At 37.1% G+C, this 15,244-nt stretch overlaps 2 protein-coding genes across 13 annotated transcripts in view; one reads left to right on the top strand and one right to left on the bottom strand.

Annotated features, from left to right (window-relative positions):
* Window positions 1-15,244, top strand: part of LOC309632967 (uncharacterized protein) — a 112,396-nt gene that overhangs the window by 55,454 nt on the left and 41,698 nt on the right. The window contains exon 4 of one of the 10 annotated variants that reach the window (XR_014247224.1): window positions 946-2,343. The exons of 7 other annotated variants lie outside the window; for them this stretch is intronic. The gene's annotated coding sequence lies outside the window, so the exon portion shown is untranslated. Of the gene's footprint in view, window positions 1-573; window positions 2,344-15,244 lie in introns of those variants that run through there. 2 more of the 10 variants (XR_014247225.1, XR_014247226.1) reach the window with 2 other exon arrangements.
* Window positions 1-15,244, bottom strand: part of LOC309632961 (uncharacterized protein) — a 53,554-nt gene that overhangs the window by 12,914 nt on the left and 25,396 nt on the right. Inside the window, exons 2-3 of one of the 3 annotated variants that reach the window (XR_014247189.1) lie at window positions 6,038-6,077; window positions 2,337-2,493 (exon numbers count right to left, since the gene is read on the bottom strand). Coding sequence is in view for 1 of the 3 variants with exons in the window: in XM_082401080.1 (XP_082257206.1) it covers window positions 2,337-2,493; window positions 9,307-9,354 (205 nt within the window). In the remaining 2 variants the exon portion in view is untranslated. Of the gene's footprint in view, window positions 1-2,336; window positions 2,494-6,037; window positions 6,078-9,306; window positions 9,355-15,244 lie in introns of all 3 variants that reach the window. The other 2 variants (XM_082401080.1, XR_014247190.1) reach the window with 2 other exon arrangements.

Raw genomic sequence — 15,244 nt, 5'->3', positions numbered from 1 at the left:
TTTTTTTACAAACAAAAATTTTTAGAATGGCTTGTACCTTAGGTGTGTAGAATTTTTTCTATCTTTTTTCTTCTCATTTTGGTCTCCTTTCTGTCCCCAGCCATTTTCCCCTTTTTTTCTTTCTTTAGGTGTCCTAGTGGTCCTGAGTGACCCCTGCTGCAAGCGGTGGCCTCCCTTTCTAGGGTGTCCCAGTCAACTTTAGAGGGCCCAGGGTCCACATCCAAGAGAGCAGTGGTTGTGGCATCCTGATTTTGTGACAGTGTGGTTTTGATTAGGAGACTTTTAGCATGCTAATGGGCAGCAGCACTTAGGAGATTCCAAGCAGGAGATCTGTAATCTCAAATCAGTTGATAAACCTCCTCAGCTGTCTTAGGGGGAATGAGAATGAAGTGCTCCTTCTCTTTGACAAAGCTTCTTACCTTGACCAAACTCTATTAGGCTCCCCTAAACTTTCCAACTAGGCTTTCTTCTATATTCCTATCTGCATTGTCTGATTTTAGCAAGAATCTTGCCACATCAGTGTGGCCAGAATCCCCCAGCCTTGATATCTGATCACCCTGGATATCTAATTAGGTTCCTCATTCTCCACCACTCTCCTGGTGATGTCTGATTACCCAAGCCTGCCATTAGCAAGAATCCTGTTAGGTAAGCTTAGCCAGAAACCCCTTACCACTGATGTTCCTCTTAGTAGTTTTCCATCCACTGACCCACACGCTGCTCCTTGGGTATAAATCCCTACTTACCCATGCTATATTCAAAATTAAGCCCAGTCTCTCCACCTGCCACTTCAAGACCCTATTGCAGTGGTCCCTACAACCATCGTGATGGTCCCCCTTGAATAAAGTCTTACCCTTCTTTAACAAGCGTCATGAATAATTTTCTTGTTTAAAAGTTAGAATATTATTTTTTCTTTAACACCCTTTCCCTTTTTCATTAAACACTGAGCCACCAGTCTTCATCAATGGGATACCTTATACTCTACTGTATTGAAGTATGAAATGCAACAGAAGCAACTTAAGCAACAACAGAAAAATTTGCCTTCAAGCAACATTTAAGCTCTTTTGTGTGCCATGGCTTCCATGAGAGCACCCCATGATGAACCCAGTGGGTTCCTATAGTGCACCTGAGACAGACACCTGGACTCTTTGCCAGGGACACCCTCTAAAAGGACAGGCCAATGCAATCTCTTACAGAATGGGGAGACTCAGTTGAGCAGTGACAAAGATTCTTTTTTTTTCTTTTTTTCTTTATTTTTATTTTTTTTATTAAAGTATAGTTGATTTACAATGTTGTATTAATTTCTGTGGTACAGCAAAATGATTCAGTCATATATATATATATATATATATATATATATATATATACATTCTTTTTTATATTCTTTTCCATTATGGTTTATCATAGGATATTGAATATAGTTCTCTGTGCTATACAGTAGGACCTTGTTGTTTATCCATTCTATACATAATAGCTTACATCTGCTAACCCCAACCTTCCACTCCATCCCTCCCCCAACACCCTCCCCCTCAGCAACCACAATTCTGTTCTCTATGTCTGTGAGTCTATTTCTGTTTTGTAGATAGGTTCATTTGTGTCATATTTTAGATTCCACATACAAGTGATATCATATGGTATTTGTCTTTCTGACTTACTTCACTTATTATGATAATCTCTAGTTGCAAAGATTCCTTTTTTAACCAAACTTTAGTCAGGCTCCTCTGAACCCTCTTCTCAACTAGGTCCTGACTTTGGGATTCTGTGTCCATCTTTGCATTGCCTAGTTTTATCAAGAATCCTGTCAAATCAGTTTAGCCAGAATCCTCCATATTTGATCACCCTTGATATATGACCAAATTCTTCCTCCCCCACTATCCTCCAAGTGATGTCTGATCACTCTGGCCTCCCTTCATCAAAAATTCTGCTAGATTAGTTTAGCAAAAAGTACTCCACCTTCCCAGTAATTTCTACCCACTGACCCCTCAACCTGCTCCTTGGCTATAAATCGCCACTTTTCCTTTTTGTGTTCATAGATGATCCCAGTCACTTTCCCCTATTGAAATAATATTGACGTCCATTCCAACAGTCCTGAATAAGGAGTTCCTTACTATCTATAATAAAAATCAGAATACTTTTTTTCTTTAACAGCAGCCTACAAGAAGTGACATCAACAAGAAGGTCGAATAAGTTGTCCCTCATTATATCCCACTCTCAATAACAATTGGGCATCTGTCCATAGACAAAAGTGTTTTTGTGGGAGCTGTGGAATCCAGCACCAAACAACAAGTGGCCAGAGAGGAGTCTCACATACTTGTGTATCCAGTAATGGGCATACAGACCTTGGTCCAGCTGTGGACCCTGAAGTGGCCTGTGTTCCAGCTCCAGCTCCTCTTGGCCATGGTCCAAGAGCCCCTGGAGAACAGTGGCTTAGATAATCACCCACAATAAAAGAGTCTTTGTGAGAATCCAGGTTTCCAGTGAAGAAGCTCTGGCACACTGTTGGAGCAAAATAATCCAAGATTGAATACATTGGGGAAGATAAGAGGAACAATTAAGACTTTACCTGTGTCACCCCTCCTCCAAAGAATCACAGTTTAAGGCAAAGAGAGAGCCCTTCTTGGCCCATGATTTCTCCCTTGGGGGAGAGTGAGGGTGTGTAAGTGAGCACTCAGCTTACCCTGCTGTGCAGGAAGCTCCCAAAGAAGAACATTATTTCTCTTGCCCCATCCAGAGTAACTGAGTCATGAGCTGCGTGACGGGGGGGTGGTGAGTAGGTAGCACATCAGCTAGGGCTCAGATGGTATCAAAGGGATGTGGATTCTACTAACCACACCACAGACTCCATTGGGAGACCCACCAACAAGCTGCTGGACCACTCACCCATGTATTACCCCAATTGCCCCATGGGTATTTACAGTGCTACACACACATCACCCCCACACACTTCCACTCCTTGGTTGGCTCTCTGTGCAGTCTCCTAACAGTTTAGAGAACAGGGTTTTGCAGATGACTAATGAGCATATGTAGAAAGCCAGCCTGAGTCTGCAGACCTGAGAGAGACCCAGGTCTCTCTTAAGCATTTAGCACTGCTCTTGGGAAAGCAAAAGCCCAGCCTGGTGCATTGCAGGATTGAGGGAAGGCATACAAGCTTAATAATGTCACAAGAAGGAATAAGTGTGAAGCATACCCACAGAATGTCTAAGGAAGCCACAGAATCCCTAGCAGGGCTAACGGAAGGCATTTCTCAAAGACCAAAAGAAGTGACTGATAGTTCAGATGTGAAGACAGCAACACAAGTCTCCAAGGAACATGAAAACTCAAGGAAACATGATGGCACAAAAGGATCACAATGATCTTCCAATAACAAATCCCAAAGACATGGAGATATGTGATTTAGTTCATAAAGAATTCAAATTAGCTTTTTAAGGAAGCTCAGTGAGCTACAAGAAAACACAAAAAGACAATTCAAAAAATCAAGAAAACGAGATAGAAATCATAAAAAGAATCAAAATAAATTAAGGAGCTGAAGAATGCAATGAATGAAATGAAAAATGCAATAGAGCATCAACATCAGAATGGATCAAGCAGAGGATTATATGAAGTAGAAGACAGGACCATTGAAATTATCCAGTCAGAGGAGAAAAAAAACGAATATAGAATAAAAAAGAGTGAAGAAAGCCTACATGTATTTTGTGATACCATCAAGAGAAGTAACCTAATAATTATTATAGTCCCAGAGGAGAAGAGTGAGAAGGGGGCAGAAAGTTTATTTAAAGATATAATAGTAGATAACTTCCCAAATGTGGGAAGAAATTTGGCCATCCAAGTCCATGAAGCCCATAGGTACCCAAAGAAATTCGACTCTAAAAAGATCTCCTCCAAGACACATTATAATAAAACTGTCAAAACATCAGTTTTATTTTGTAGGTTGGGTTAGATTATATTTAGAGAGAATCTTAAAAGCAGCAAGAGAAAAGAAGCGTATCACCTACAAGGGAACACCCAAAGGGCTATCATCAGATTTCTCAGCAGAAACAGACTAGGAGAGAGTGAGATGATAAATTCAAAGTGAAGAAAGAAAAAACTGCCAACAAAGAATACTTTATCCAGCAAAGATGTCCTTTAAAAATGAAGGAGATAAAGACTTCTCCAAACACACAAAAGCTGAGAAAACTCATCACCACTAGATCTGCCTTACAAGAAATGCTGAAAGGAGTTCTTCAAGCTGAAATGAAAGGATGCTAGTGAGTCACATGAAAACATATGAAAATATACAACACACTGGTAGAGATAAATATGTAGTCAAATTCAGGCCATTCTAACACTATAATATGGTAGCGTATTAATGACTTCAACTCTAGTAAAAACACTATAATAATTTGTTAATGAACAAACAATATAAAAAGAGGTAAATTGTGACATTGAAAATATAAGAGAGGAAAAAGTAAAAGGATCGGATTTTATGAGATCAAACTTAAGTTTTTATCAGCTCAAAATAAACTTTTTATCTATAAGATGTTTTGTGTAAGCCTCATTGTAACTGCAAAGCAAACACCTACAGTAGATACACAAAAGATAAAGAGAATCACAGCATATATAATGGAAAATCATTTCACAAAGGAAGACAGCAAGAGAGGAAGAAAGGAACAAGGGAACTACAAAAGAGCAAGAAAATGTTAATAATATGGCATACCCAGACAACCCTCAGAATGGGAGAAAATATTTGCAAATGAAGCAACTGACAAAGGATTAATCTCCAAAATATACAAGCAGCTCATGCAGCTCAATATCAAAAAACAAACAACCCAATCCAAAAATGGGCAGAAGACCTAAATAGACATTTCTCCAAAGGAGACATACAGATTACCAACAAACACATGAAAAGATGCTCAACATCACTAATCATTAGAGATAATGCAAATCAAAACTACAATGAGGTATCACTTCGCACCAATCAGAATGGACATCACCAAAAAATCTAGAAACAATAAATGCTGGAGAGGGTGTGGAGAAAAGGGAATCCTCCTGCACTGTTGGTGAGAATGTAAATTGATACAGCCACGATGGAGAACAGTATGGAGGTTCCTTAAAAAACTAAAAATAGAGCTACCATATGACCCAGCAATCCCACTACTGGGCATATACCCTGAGAAAACCATAATTCAAAAAGACACATGTACCACAGTGTTCATTGCAGCACTATTTACAATAGCCAGGACATCGAAGCCATCTAAATGTCCATCGACAGATGAATGAAGAAAGAAAATGTGGCACATATATACAATGGAATATTACTCAGCCGTAAAAAGGAACGAAATTGAGTTATTTGTAATGAGGTGGATGGACCTAGAGTCTGTCATACAGAGTGAAGTAAGTCAGAAGGAGAAAAACAAATACCATATGCTAATGCATATATATGGAATCTAATAAAACGGAACTGCTAAACCTAGTGGCAGGGCAGGAATAAAGATGCAGATGTAGAGAACAGACTTGAGGACATGGGTGGGGAGGAGAAGCTGGGATGAAGTGAGAGAGTAGCATTGACATATATACACTACTAAATGTAAAATGGATGGCTAGTGGAAAGTTGCTGCATAGCACAGGGAGATCAGCTCGATGCTTTGTGACCACCCAGAGGGGTGGGATAGGGAGGGTGGGAGGGAGGCTCAAGAGGGAGGAGGGGATATGGGGATATATGTATATATATATAGCTGATTCACTTTGTTGTACAGCAGAAACTAACACAACATTGTAAAGCAATTATACTTCAGTAAAGATGTTAAAAAAATGGCATATCCATCAAAATTACTCTAAATGTAAATGGATTAAATTATCCAATCAAAGACATATGCTGCTACAAGAGAATCACTTCAGCTTCAAGGATACATATAGACTGAAATTGAAGAGATGGAAAAAAGATATTTCATGCAAATGGAAAACAAAAGAAAGCAGGATAGCTATACTTATATTAGACAAAATAGACTGTAACATGAGACAAAGAAAAGTTTAAAAGCTGTAACAAGAAACAACAAGGACTTACTGTATAGCACAGGGAACTATATTCAATATCTTGTAGTAATCTATAATGGAAAATAATAAAATAAAAGAATATATATATATATCTATCCAAATTACTTTGCTGTACACCTGAAACTAACACAATATTGTAAATCATTATTGTAAATCAACTATACTTCAATAAGAAAAAAAGCTGTAACAAGAGAAAAAGAAGGTCATTGTATAAAGATAGAGGCCAACTCACCAAGAGGATATAACAATCACAAATATATATGCGCCCAACTTAAATATATTAAGCAAATAATACAGATCAGAAGGGAGAAATAGACAATATAATTATAGTAGAGTGTGTCAATACACCACTTTCAACAAAGGATAGGTTGTCCAGACAGAGAATCAGTAAGGAAATATACTTTATTTGATGGTCTATACTTTAGACCAAATGGACTTAATAGACATATATAGAACATTCCATCCAACAGCAGGAAATATACTTGCTTCTCAAACAAAAAAATGTCAACTTTACAGCTCAAGGAATTACAAAAAGAAGAACAAGCCAAATCTAAAGTTAGCAAAAGGAAGGACATAACAAGGTTCAGAGCAGAAATAAATGGCATATAGACCAGTAAAACAATAGGAAGATCAGTAAAACTAAGAAATGTTTTTAAAAAAATAAAATTGACAAACTTTTAGCTAGACTAAGAAAACGAAAAAGACTCAAATAGTTAGAAACGAAAGAGGAGACATTATAACACAATAAAACAGAAAATCAGATAACACAGAACAGATATCACAGAAAATCAAAGGATCAAAAGAGATTACTATGGATAATTATATGCCAGTGTTTTGTATAACCTAGAAGAAATAAATTCCTAGAAACATACAACCAACCAAGATGAAGGCATCTTGAATGAATGATGAAGACTTAGAAAATCTGATCAGACCAATTAACAAGTAGGGAGATTAAATCAGTAATCCAAAACCTCTCCAAAAGAAAAGCCCAGATTCCCCTGGTGAATTCTACCAATAATTTAAAGAATTAATGCCAATACTTCTCAAACTCTTACAAAAAAATTAAAGTGGAGGGAACAACCCAAACTCATTTTACAAGCCCACCATAACCCTGATACCAAAGCTAGTCATAGATACTACAAGAAAAGAAAACTACAGGACAATTTCCCTGATGAATATAGATACAAAAATTCTCAAAATAAAATAGCAAATCAAATTCAACAATACATTAAAAGGATCATGCCCTATGATCAAGTGTGATTTATGTATGCCTGGGATGCAAGGATGGTTCAACATATGCAAATGAATAAATGTAATACATCACCTTACTAGAATGAAAGATAAAGTCAATGACCATATCAATAGATACAGACAAAGCATTTGAGAAAATACAACATCTTTTCATGATTAAAAAAAAATACTCTTCACAAATTGAGTATAGAAGTAATAAAAATCATATATGAAAAGCTCACAGCTAACATCATCCTCAATGGTGAAAGTTTAAAAGCTCTTCCTCTAAGATTGGGAACAAGACAAGGACATCCACTCTCATCATTCCTATTTAACATTGTACTAGAAGTCCTCACCAGAGCAATTAAGCATGAAAAAGAAATAAAAGACATCCAAATTGGACAGGAAGAAGTAAGATTGTCTCTGTTTGTACATGATATGATCTTGTATATAGAAAAATCCTAAAGACTCCACCAAATAAGCTTGTTAGAACTAATAAACAAAGTTGCAGGATACAAAATCAACATACAAAAATTAGCTTTGTTTCTATACACAAGCAACCAAATACCTGAAAAAGCTACAAAGAAAACAATCCTCTTTACAACAATATCAAAAACAATGAAATAATTTGGCAAAATTTACCAAGGGGGTGAAAGTTCTGTGCAGTGAAAATTACATGACATTGATAAAGGAAATTGAAGATGACACAAAATAAATGTGAAGAGATCCTATTTTCATGGGAAGGAAGAATAAAACTGTTAAAATTTCTGTGCTACCCAAAGCCATTTATAGATTCAGTGCCAGCCCTCTCAAAATTCCAATGGCATTTTTCACATAATTAGAAAAAATAATCCTAAAATTTGTTTGGAACCACAAAAGGCCCTGAATAGCCAAAGCAGTCCTGAGGAAGAAGAACAAAGTTGGAGGACTCACACGTCCTGATTTCAAACTTTATCACAAACCTATAGTAACGAAAACAGTATGGTACTGGCATCAACACAGATACCTATACCAATGGAACAAAATAGAGAGCCCAGAAATAAACCCACCCATATGTAGTCAATTAATTTATGACAAAGGAGATAAGCATATACAATGGGGAAAGGACAGTCTCTTCAATAAATGGTGTTGGATAACTGAACAGCCTCATGCAAAAAACAAAAACAAAAAATGAAACTGGACCGCTATCTTACACCATACATAAGTTTAACTCAAAATGGATTAAAGACTTGAAGTAAGACCTGAAACCATAACAACTCCTAGGAAAAAACATAGGCAGTAAGCTCCTTGACATTGGTCTTGGCGATGATTTTTTGGATTTGACACCAAAAGCAAAGGCAACAAAAACAAAAACAAAAATAAATAAGTGGGACTACATCAAACTAAAAAGCTTTTGCACAGCCAAATAAACAATCAACAAAATGCAAAGGCAGCCTACACAATGGGAGAAAATATTTGCAAACCATCTATCTGATAAGGAGTTAATATCCAAAATATATAAGGAACTCATACAACTAGCAAAAAAAGAAGTAATCTGATTAAAAAATGTGCAGATACCTGAATAGACAGTTTTCCATTTTGACAGTTTTCCAAAGAAGGCATACAAGTAGCCAACAGATACATGAAAGGTACTTAGTATCATTAATTAGTAGGGAGATACAAAAAAAAAAAAAAAGCCCACAGGGTATCACCTCATACCTACTAGAATGGCTATTATGGAAAAAAAAAAAAGAATGGCTATTATGAAGAATGTGGAGAAAAGGAAATCTTTGTGCACTGTTGGTGGGAATGTAAATTGGTACAACAACTATGGAAAACAGTATGGAGGTTCCTCAAAATAATTAAATATAGAACTATCATATGATACAGCAGTTCCACTTCTGGGTATTTTTCTGAAGAAAACAAACATTAATTCAAAAAGACATACGCACCCTATGTTCATTGCTGCATTATTTATAATAGCCAAGATATGGGAACAACCAAAGTGTCCATCAACAGATGAATAGATAAAGAAGATGTGTTATATATACACAATGGAATGTTACTCACCATTAAAAAAAGAATGAAATCTTGCCATTTGTGACAACATAGATGGACCTAGAGGGTATAGGTGAAATAAGTGAAAATAAGTGAAATAAGTCAGACAGAGGAAGACATACTGTATGATTACACTTATATGTGGAATCTAAAAAATAAAACAAATGAACAAACAGAAGACAGAAACAGAGTTATAGATACAGAGAACAAACAGGTGGTTGCCAGAAGGGGATGTGGTGGGGGGGTTGAGTGAAATAGGTGAGGGAGATTAAGAGGTACAAACTTTCAGTTATGAAATAAATGAGTCATGGTGATGAAACATACAGCATGGGGAATATAGTTAGTATGTTGTAATATCTTTGTATGGTGACAAACAGTAGCTAGATTTATCCTGCTAATCATTTTGTAATGTATAGAAATATTGAATCACTGTGTTGTGCATCTGGAACTAACATAGTGTTGTAAGTCAATTATACTTCAATTTAAAATTTTTTAATTAAAAAATTAAAGTAACAAGTGTTGGCAAGGATGTGGAGAATAGGGAACCCTTATGCACTGTTGGTGGGAATGTAAATTGGTATAACCACTATAGAAAACAATATGGAGGTTCCTCAAAAAATTAAAAATAGAACTACCATATGATTCAGCAATCCTACTTCAGGGTATTTATTGAAAGAAAATTAAATCACTATCTCAAAGAGATATCTGCACCCCTATGTTCATTGCAGCATTATTCACAATTGCCAGGACATGGAAACAAGTGTCCATCAATAGATGGATGGATAAAGAAAATGTGGTATGTATATACAATGAAATATTATTCAGCCATAAAAATGAAGGAAATCCTGCCATTTGAGACAACTAGATGGACCTTAAAGGCATTATGCTAAGTGAAATAAGTCAGAGAAAGACAAATACTATATAATGTCACTTATATGTGGAATCTAAAAACAGGACAAAATGACATAAAAAACAACAACAACAAAACTGAGCTCATAAATACAGAGAGCAGATTGATGGTTGGCAGAGGCAGAGGTTTTGGGTGGGTGAAATTGATGAAGGGGGTCAGAAGGTACAAACTTCCAGTTATTAAATAAATAAATCATGGGGATGTAATGTACAGCATGGTGACTATAGTTAATAATACTATATTGAATATTTGAAAGTTGATAAGAGAGTAGATCTTAAAAGTCCTCATCACAAGAAAAAAGTATTGTAACTGTGTATGGGGATGGATATTAACTAGACTTATTGTGGTTATCATTTCACAATATATACAAATATGGAATCATTATGTTGTACATCTGAAACTAATATAATGTAATAGCCAATTATAACTCAATTTAAAAAAGAAAATTAGTAAAATTCTCCTGTTAGGAAAAAAATGTGCTACTTAGGAACATTCCACATTGTTCAGGTTTTCTGCTCCCGACTAAAGTGGTCTGGAAGAACTATATATGTGTTGCTCATAATGAGGTTAAAAGGAATAAAATAACATAATCGAGGCTTAGGTGAAAATAATAGCTAAAACCGAAAGAGGGGGACATTAAACCTGTTATCTACGAATTCCAGAATTTTGAGGCTAGGAGTAAATGGGGCTCAAGTCACGTTGGGGAGAGTCACAAAGTCCCAAGTCTCTAAGGCATGTTTGGAGACCAGAGTTTCTAGTGAGCCATTCTTCATATGAATTCATACTGATTCTTAGAACCATGGATTCATCTGATTCATCAAATCATGAATGCATACTGATTCACAGAACCATGGATTCATCTGATTCATAGAACCATAAATTCACACTGATTGATAGAACCATAATTTCATACTGCTATCTCTAATTCTAATCCAGCACCACAGAGTACATTATAGCCTTCTTCTTTTATTTGTAGTTTCTTTCTCCAACAGAGAGAACGTGGGTCTCATTATCCATAATATATTCACTCCTTACTCAATCCTAGAATACACATTAAAAAGTGTGGGGTACCACACCCTAATCCTTTTTTATTTTAATTATTTTTGAACACATAAAAATTAACATATTTCTAACTGTAAGAACAGTTAAACATTATACTCAAAGAAGTGTCCCTCTTCCTATTCCTATTCCTCTATTCCCATTTCCCCATCCTTTCCACTTGCCCCTTCCCATCTCCGTCATCTCATTAGTTTTTAGTTTATATTTTCTGTGGGGTTTTTTTGGCACACGTGTATATTTTCCTGTTTCCTGTCCTCTCTTGTATGAAAAGTAGACACTTCATGAGGAAGTTCTTATCCTTAAGTCTAATATAATACCTAGACAAATGACAAAAATCTCAATTATTTGGCAACTTCAACTGGATATGTAAAGAAATGACAAATAGCTTCAAAAACTAAACTGAACTATTGAATCTACTTTCTCTTTTTCTTTGTCCATAAACATTGTGGTCCTGATTTTGAGCACCTAAAGTCACTTACCATTAGACATAAGTGTAAGCACAGAATGGCAGCAGTCATCCTGATGCCATTCTGGTCTATTGAAATATTCATTCCTATTTCTAAACTAAGAATACATGCAAGCTTAAAAACTTCTTCTTATCAATAAATATAAGGGTTTGAGCTAAGTGGATCTCTGATGCCATTCAGCTCCAAGATTCTGTGAGTCTCTGTTCCCATGGTGCCATGGTTCTAATATTCCAAACCACAGGAGAATCATTTTACTGAGACATTTACAGGCAGTCCCACTCTCCTAGCTTGAACCTCCTCTGCCAGAGTTTGAACATGGGTGGAATGAGTTACACAATGAAGAAGAGCACCATAAAAACAGGAGATCCTGTATACCTGCGGAAGGCCCTTGTGTACAACCTTGGAGAGGAGAAGAGGACCAAGCTCCACATTCAAAAACTCCAGAAGGCTTTAAATATCCGGTTCAGGGAGATCGATAAAGAGAAAGCAGCCTTGAGGAAATTTTGGGGAAAGCTTCAGAAGACAACTGGCTATTTTCCTCAAATGTCCTTCTGGTGACCAGTGCCACTGTAGATGAGGAGCTCCTGGAAAAGTTTCAATACAAAACACATCTGTGTCTCCTTCTGTTATCTCTGTGTGACCCAAGAAAGCATTATTTAAAAACCACTGGGACAAGTCAAAAAAGAAAAAAGACTATAGAATTGAAGATAAAAATGGAATGTCTAGAAGAGAATCAACAGGTATCTCCTACAAAAGAGACACTAAGTCGTCGTTATTTCCAGATGATTCCGTATCTTTACAACTTGAAGTGGTAATATGCAGTGCATACATTATTTCCATTCAAACTTTCCTTGAGATCAGAATAAAGCTTAGCCATTGTAGAACTCTTTCTGATATTGATGGTGGAATATACATATTTGTCTTAATCCTGTTCTTTTCTCATTGATGTCATTTTCAATTATTTTCCTATAGTTTTCATAGCATGAATAACAGTTGAGGCAAAAGTTAGTTTGAAAATAATGTTATAGTAGGAAAACCTTAGAATCTTGATTCTATAAGGGACCTTGATTCAGATCTAGGTTTTATCATGTATTACCTATGTGATCCTGGATTTAGAAACTCTTTTCTTTTAATCAAGATAGAGATAAAAATACCTATATCAAAAGACTGCTTTAAGGATTAAATAAGACAGTATATGTACAGGGCATATTGCAGGTACCCCCAAATGGTAATAGCTAGTATTATAATTAATTTTGTTATAATTATTATTTTTATTACTATATAATGGAGCTCAGATTCTATGTCTAGCTCTTCTACTAACATCCTGGGTCACTAGACAAGTCTATTTCCATTCCTAGGCCTTGGTTTGTGCAAAGCTATAATGTGAGGACTGGACTAGATCATGTCTAAGACCCCTTGCAGCTTTAAATTCTTTGAAACTAAAACTCCATAGTTCTACTTTGAAATGTGTTTACAGGACAAAGAAAGGATCCAGCAATCAGAACGCATGTCAAGGTGACTTATGGGTTTGGATATATATTCCTGTTTAGCCATGACTAATCTACCAATCTCATGTTTAAAGATACATGCTATTCAAATATATATTCTTAGCAGTCTCTCATGATATATTTGCTGGGTGACTGCAGACCAAATGCGACTCACTTCTTGAAAGTCCTTGGATTAAGTTCCATGTCTTTATTACTTGTTTAGGCTCTGCAGTCAAACAGACATGGATTCTGCCAGATATTGCTGTTTAATACTAGGCAAGTTAGCTAATATTTGTATACCTTCATGTATACCTTAAGTTGCTTAGATTTTTTAATTGTACAGTGGAAATAATAGTACTTGACTCAGAAGACTGTTGTGATGTCTTCTTGTGATATCACATATAAATCTGTTAGCACAATATCTAATATATTGTAAGCATTCATTACATGCAATTGCTGTGGTTACTATTACTGGGAATAGGCAACAAGTGGAGCTTCTGGGCTGAGAAATGACTTTATGGACGATCTCAACACTCATAGAGTGAGTCATTACTCTTGGATCTCAGGTATAATGATCTGCTTAGCTAGATTTAAACCACCTGCAGTAGAAATGTATACACGTGTATCCAAAAAAGCTGATACAGAGATAGAGAGAGATAGAGATAGAGATAAACTCAAAGATTTAGAGGCTGATAAAAGACATGACCACAGGATAGCAGTAGCACACAATGAGCTTTATCTGGGCGGCAGTGCTTGATGGGTTGCATGAGAAGGGACGTCCCTCACAGCAGGAGGCCTGCTGGAGGCTGTGGCATGGGACCCCCACCCAGAAGAGAAACAGGGCAAAGGAACTCCTGCGTGAGAGGGGAACTGGAGGGGGGGCTTAAGTGTCTAGGTGATGTTGCTCAGCAGCAAGATGGGCGTGTACTCGTTTGCTTGGGCTACTGTGGCAAAACACTACAGGCCGGGTGGCTCGAACAACAGACGTTCATTCTCTCAGTTTTAGAGAGTGGGAGGTTCAGGTGTGTCAGCAGGCTGGTTTCTCCTGAGGCCTCTCTCCTTGGCTTGCAGATGGATATCTCCCTGTGTCCTCGCATGGGCTTTCCTCTGTGCATGTCTGTGTTTGTGTCCTTATCTCCTCTTCTTGTAAGGATACCAGTCAGATTGGATTAGGTCTACCCTAATGAGCTCATTTTACTTTAATAACCTCACTGAAGACCATATCTCCAAATATAGTTACATTCTGAGGTGCTGAGGGTTAGGACTTCAACATATAAATCTGGGGGGACACGACTGAGCTCATAACAGGGAGTTTCTGAATCAAAGAGCTCTGAAGAACAGCAGCAGTTTGGGGTCTTTTACAGCCCCAAGACTAGTCTTATCTATGGCTAGCACATGTTGGGTATAGTTTCACAGGTTTTATGAAGAAGACAGGCTATAAGTAGCTAAGAATGAGCTTATTTGGACTATATTTAAAGCAATTGGGGGCATTCCCTGGTTAGGACTCAGCACTTTCACTGCTGAGGGCCCAGGTTAGATCCCTGGTAGGGAAACTAAGATACCGCAAGATGCATGGTGGCGCGGCCAAAAAAAAAAAGCAATTCAATTTGTAAAAATTTGAGTTTGATACCATCACTCTTTGAGCTAGAGGTCTCAGCCTGCTGTTAAGAAGTAAACAGCATGGGACTTCCCTGGTGGCACAGTGGTTAAGAATCCGCCTGCCAATGCAGGGGACACGGTTTCGAGCTCTGATCCGGGAAGATCCCACATGCCGTGGAGCAACTAAGCCTGTGAGCCACAACTACTGAGCCCAAGAGCCACAACTACTGAAGCCTGAGCACCTTGAGCCTGTGCTCTGCAACGAAGAGTAGCCTCCCGCTCACCGCAACTAGAGAAAGCCCACGCACAGCAACAACTCAAGACCCAACGCAGCCAAATAAATAAATAGATAAAAAGAAAATATTAATAAATAAATACATAAATAAAAAGAAAGAAAAAAAAGTAAACAGCATAGGGACCAATATACA

The sequence above is a fragment of the Balaenoptera borealis genome, assembly GCF_965194805.1.
Source record: "Balaenoptera borealis genome assembly, chromosome: 8".
In the NCBI taxonomy this organism is placed as follows: Eukaryota; Metazoa; Chordata; class Mammalia; order Artiodactyla; family Balaenopteridae; genus Balaenoptera; species Balaenoptera borealis.
Note: the sequence above shows the minus strand (reverse complement) of the source record. Positions and strands in the feature narration are given on the sequence as shown.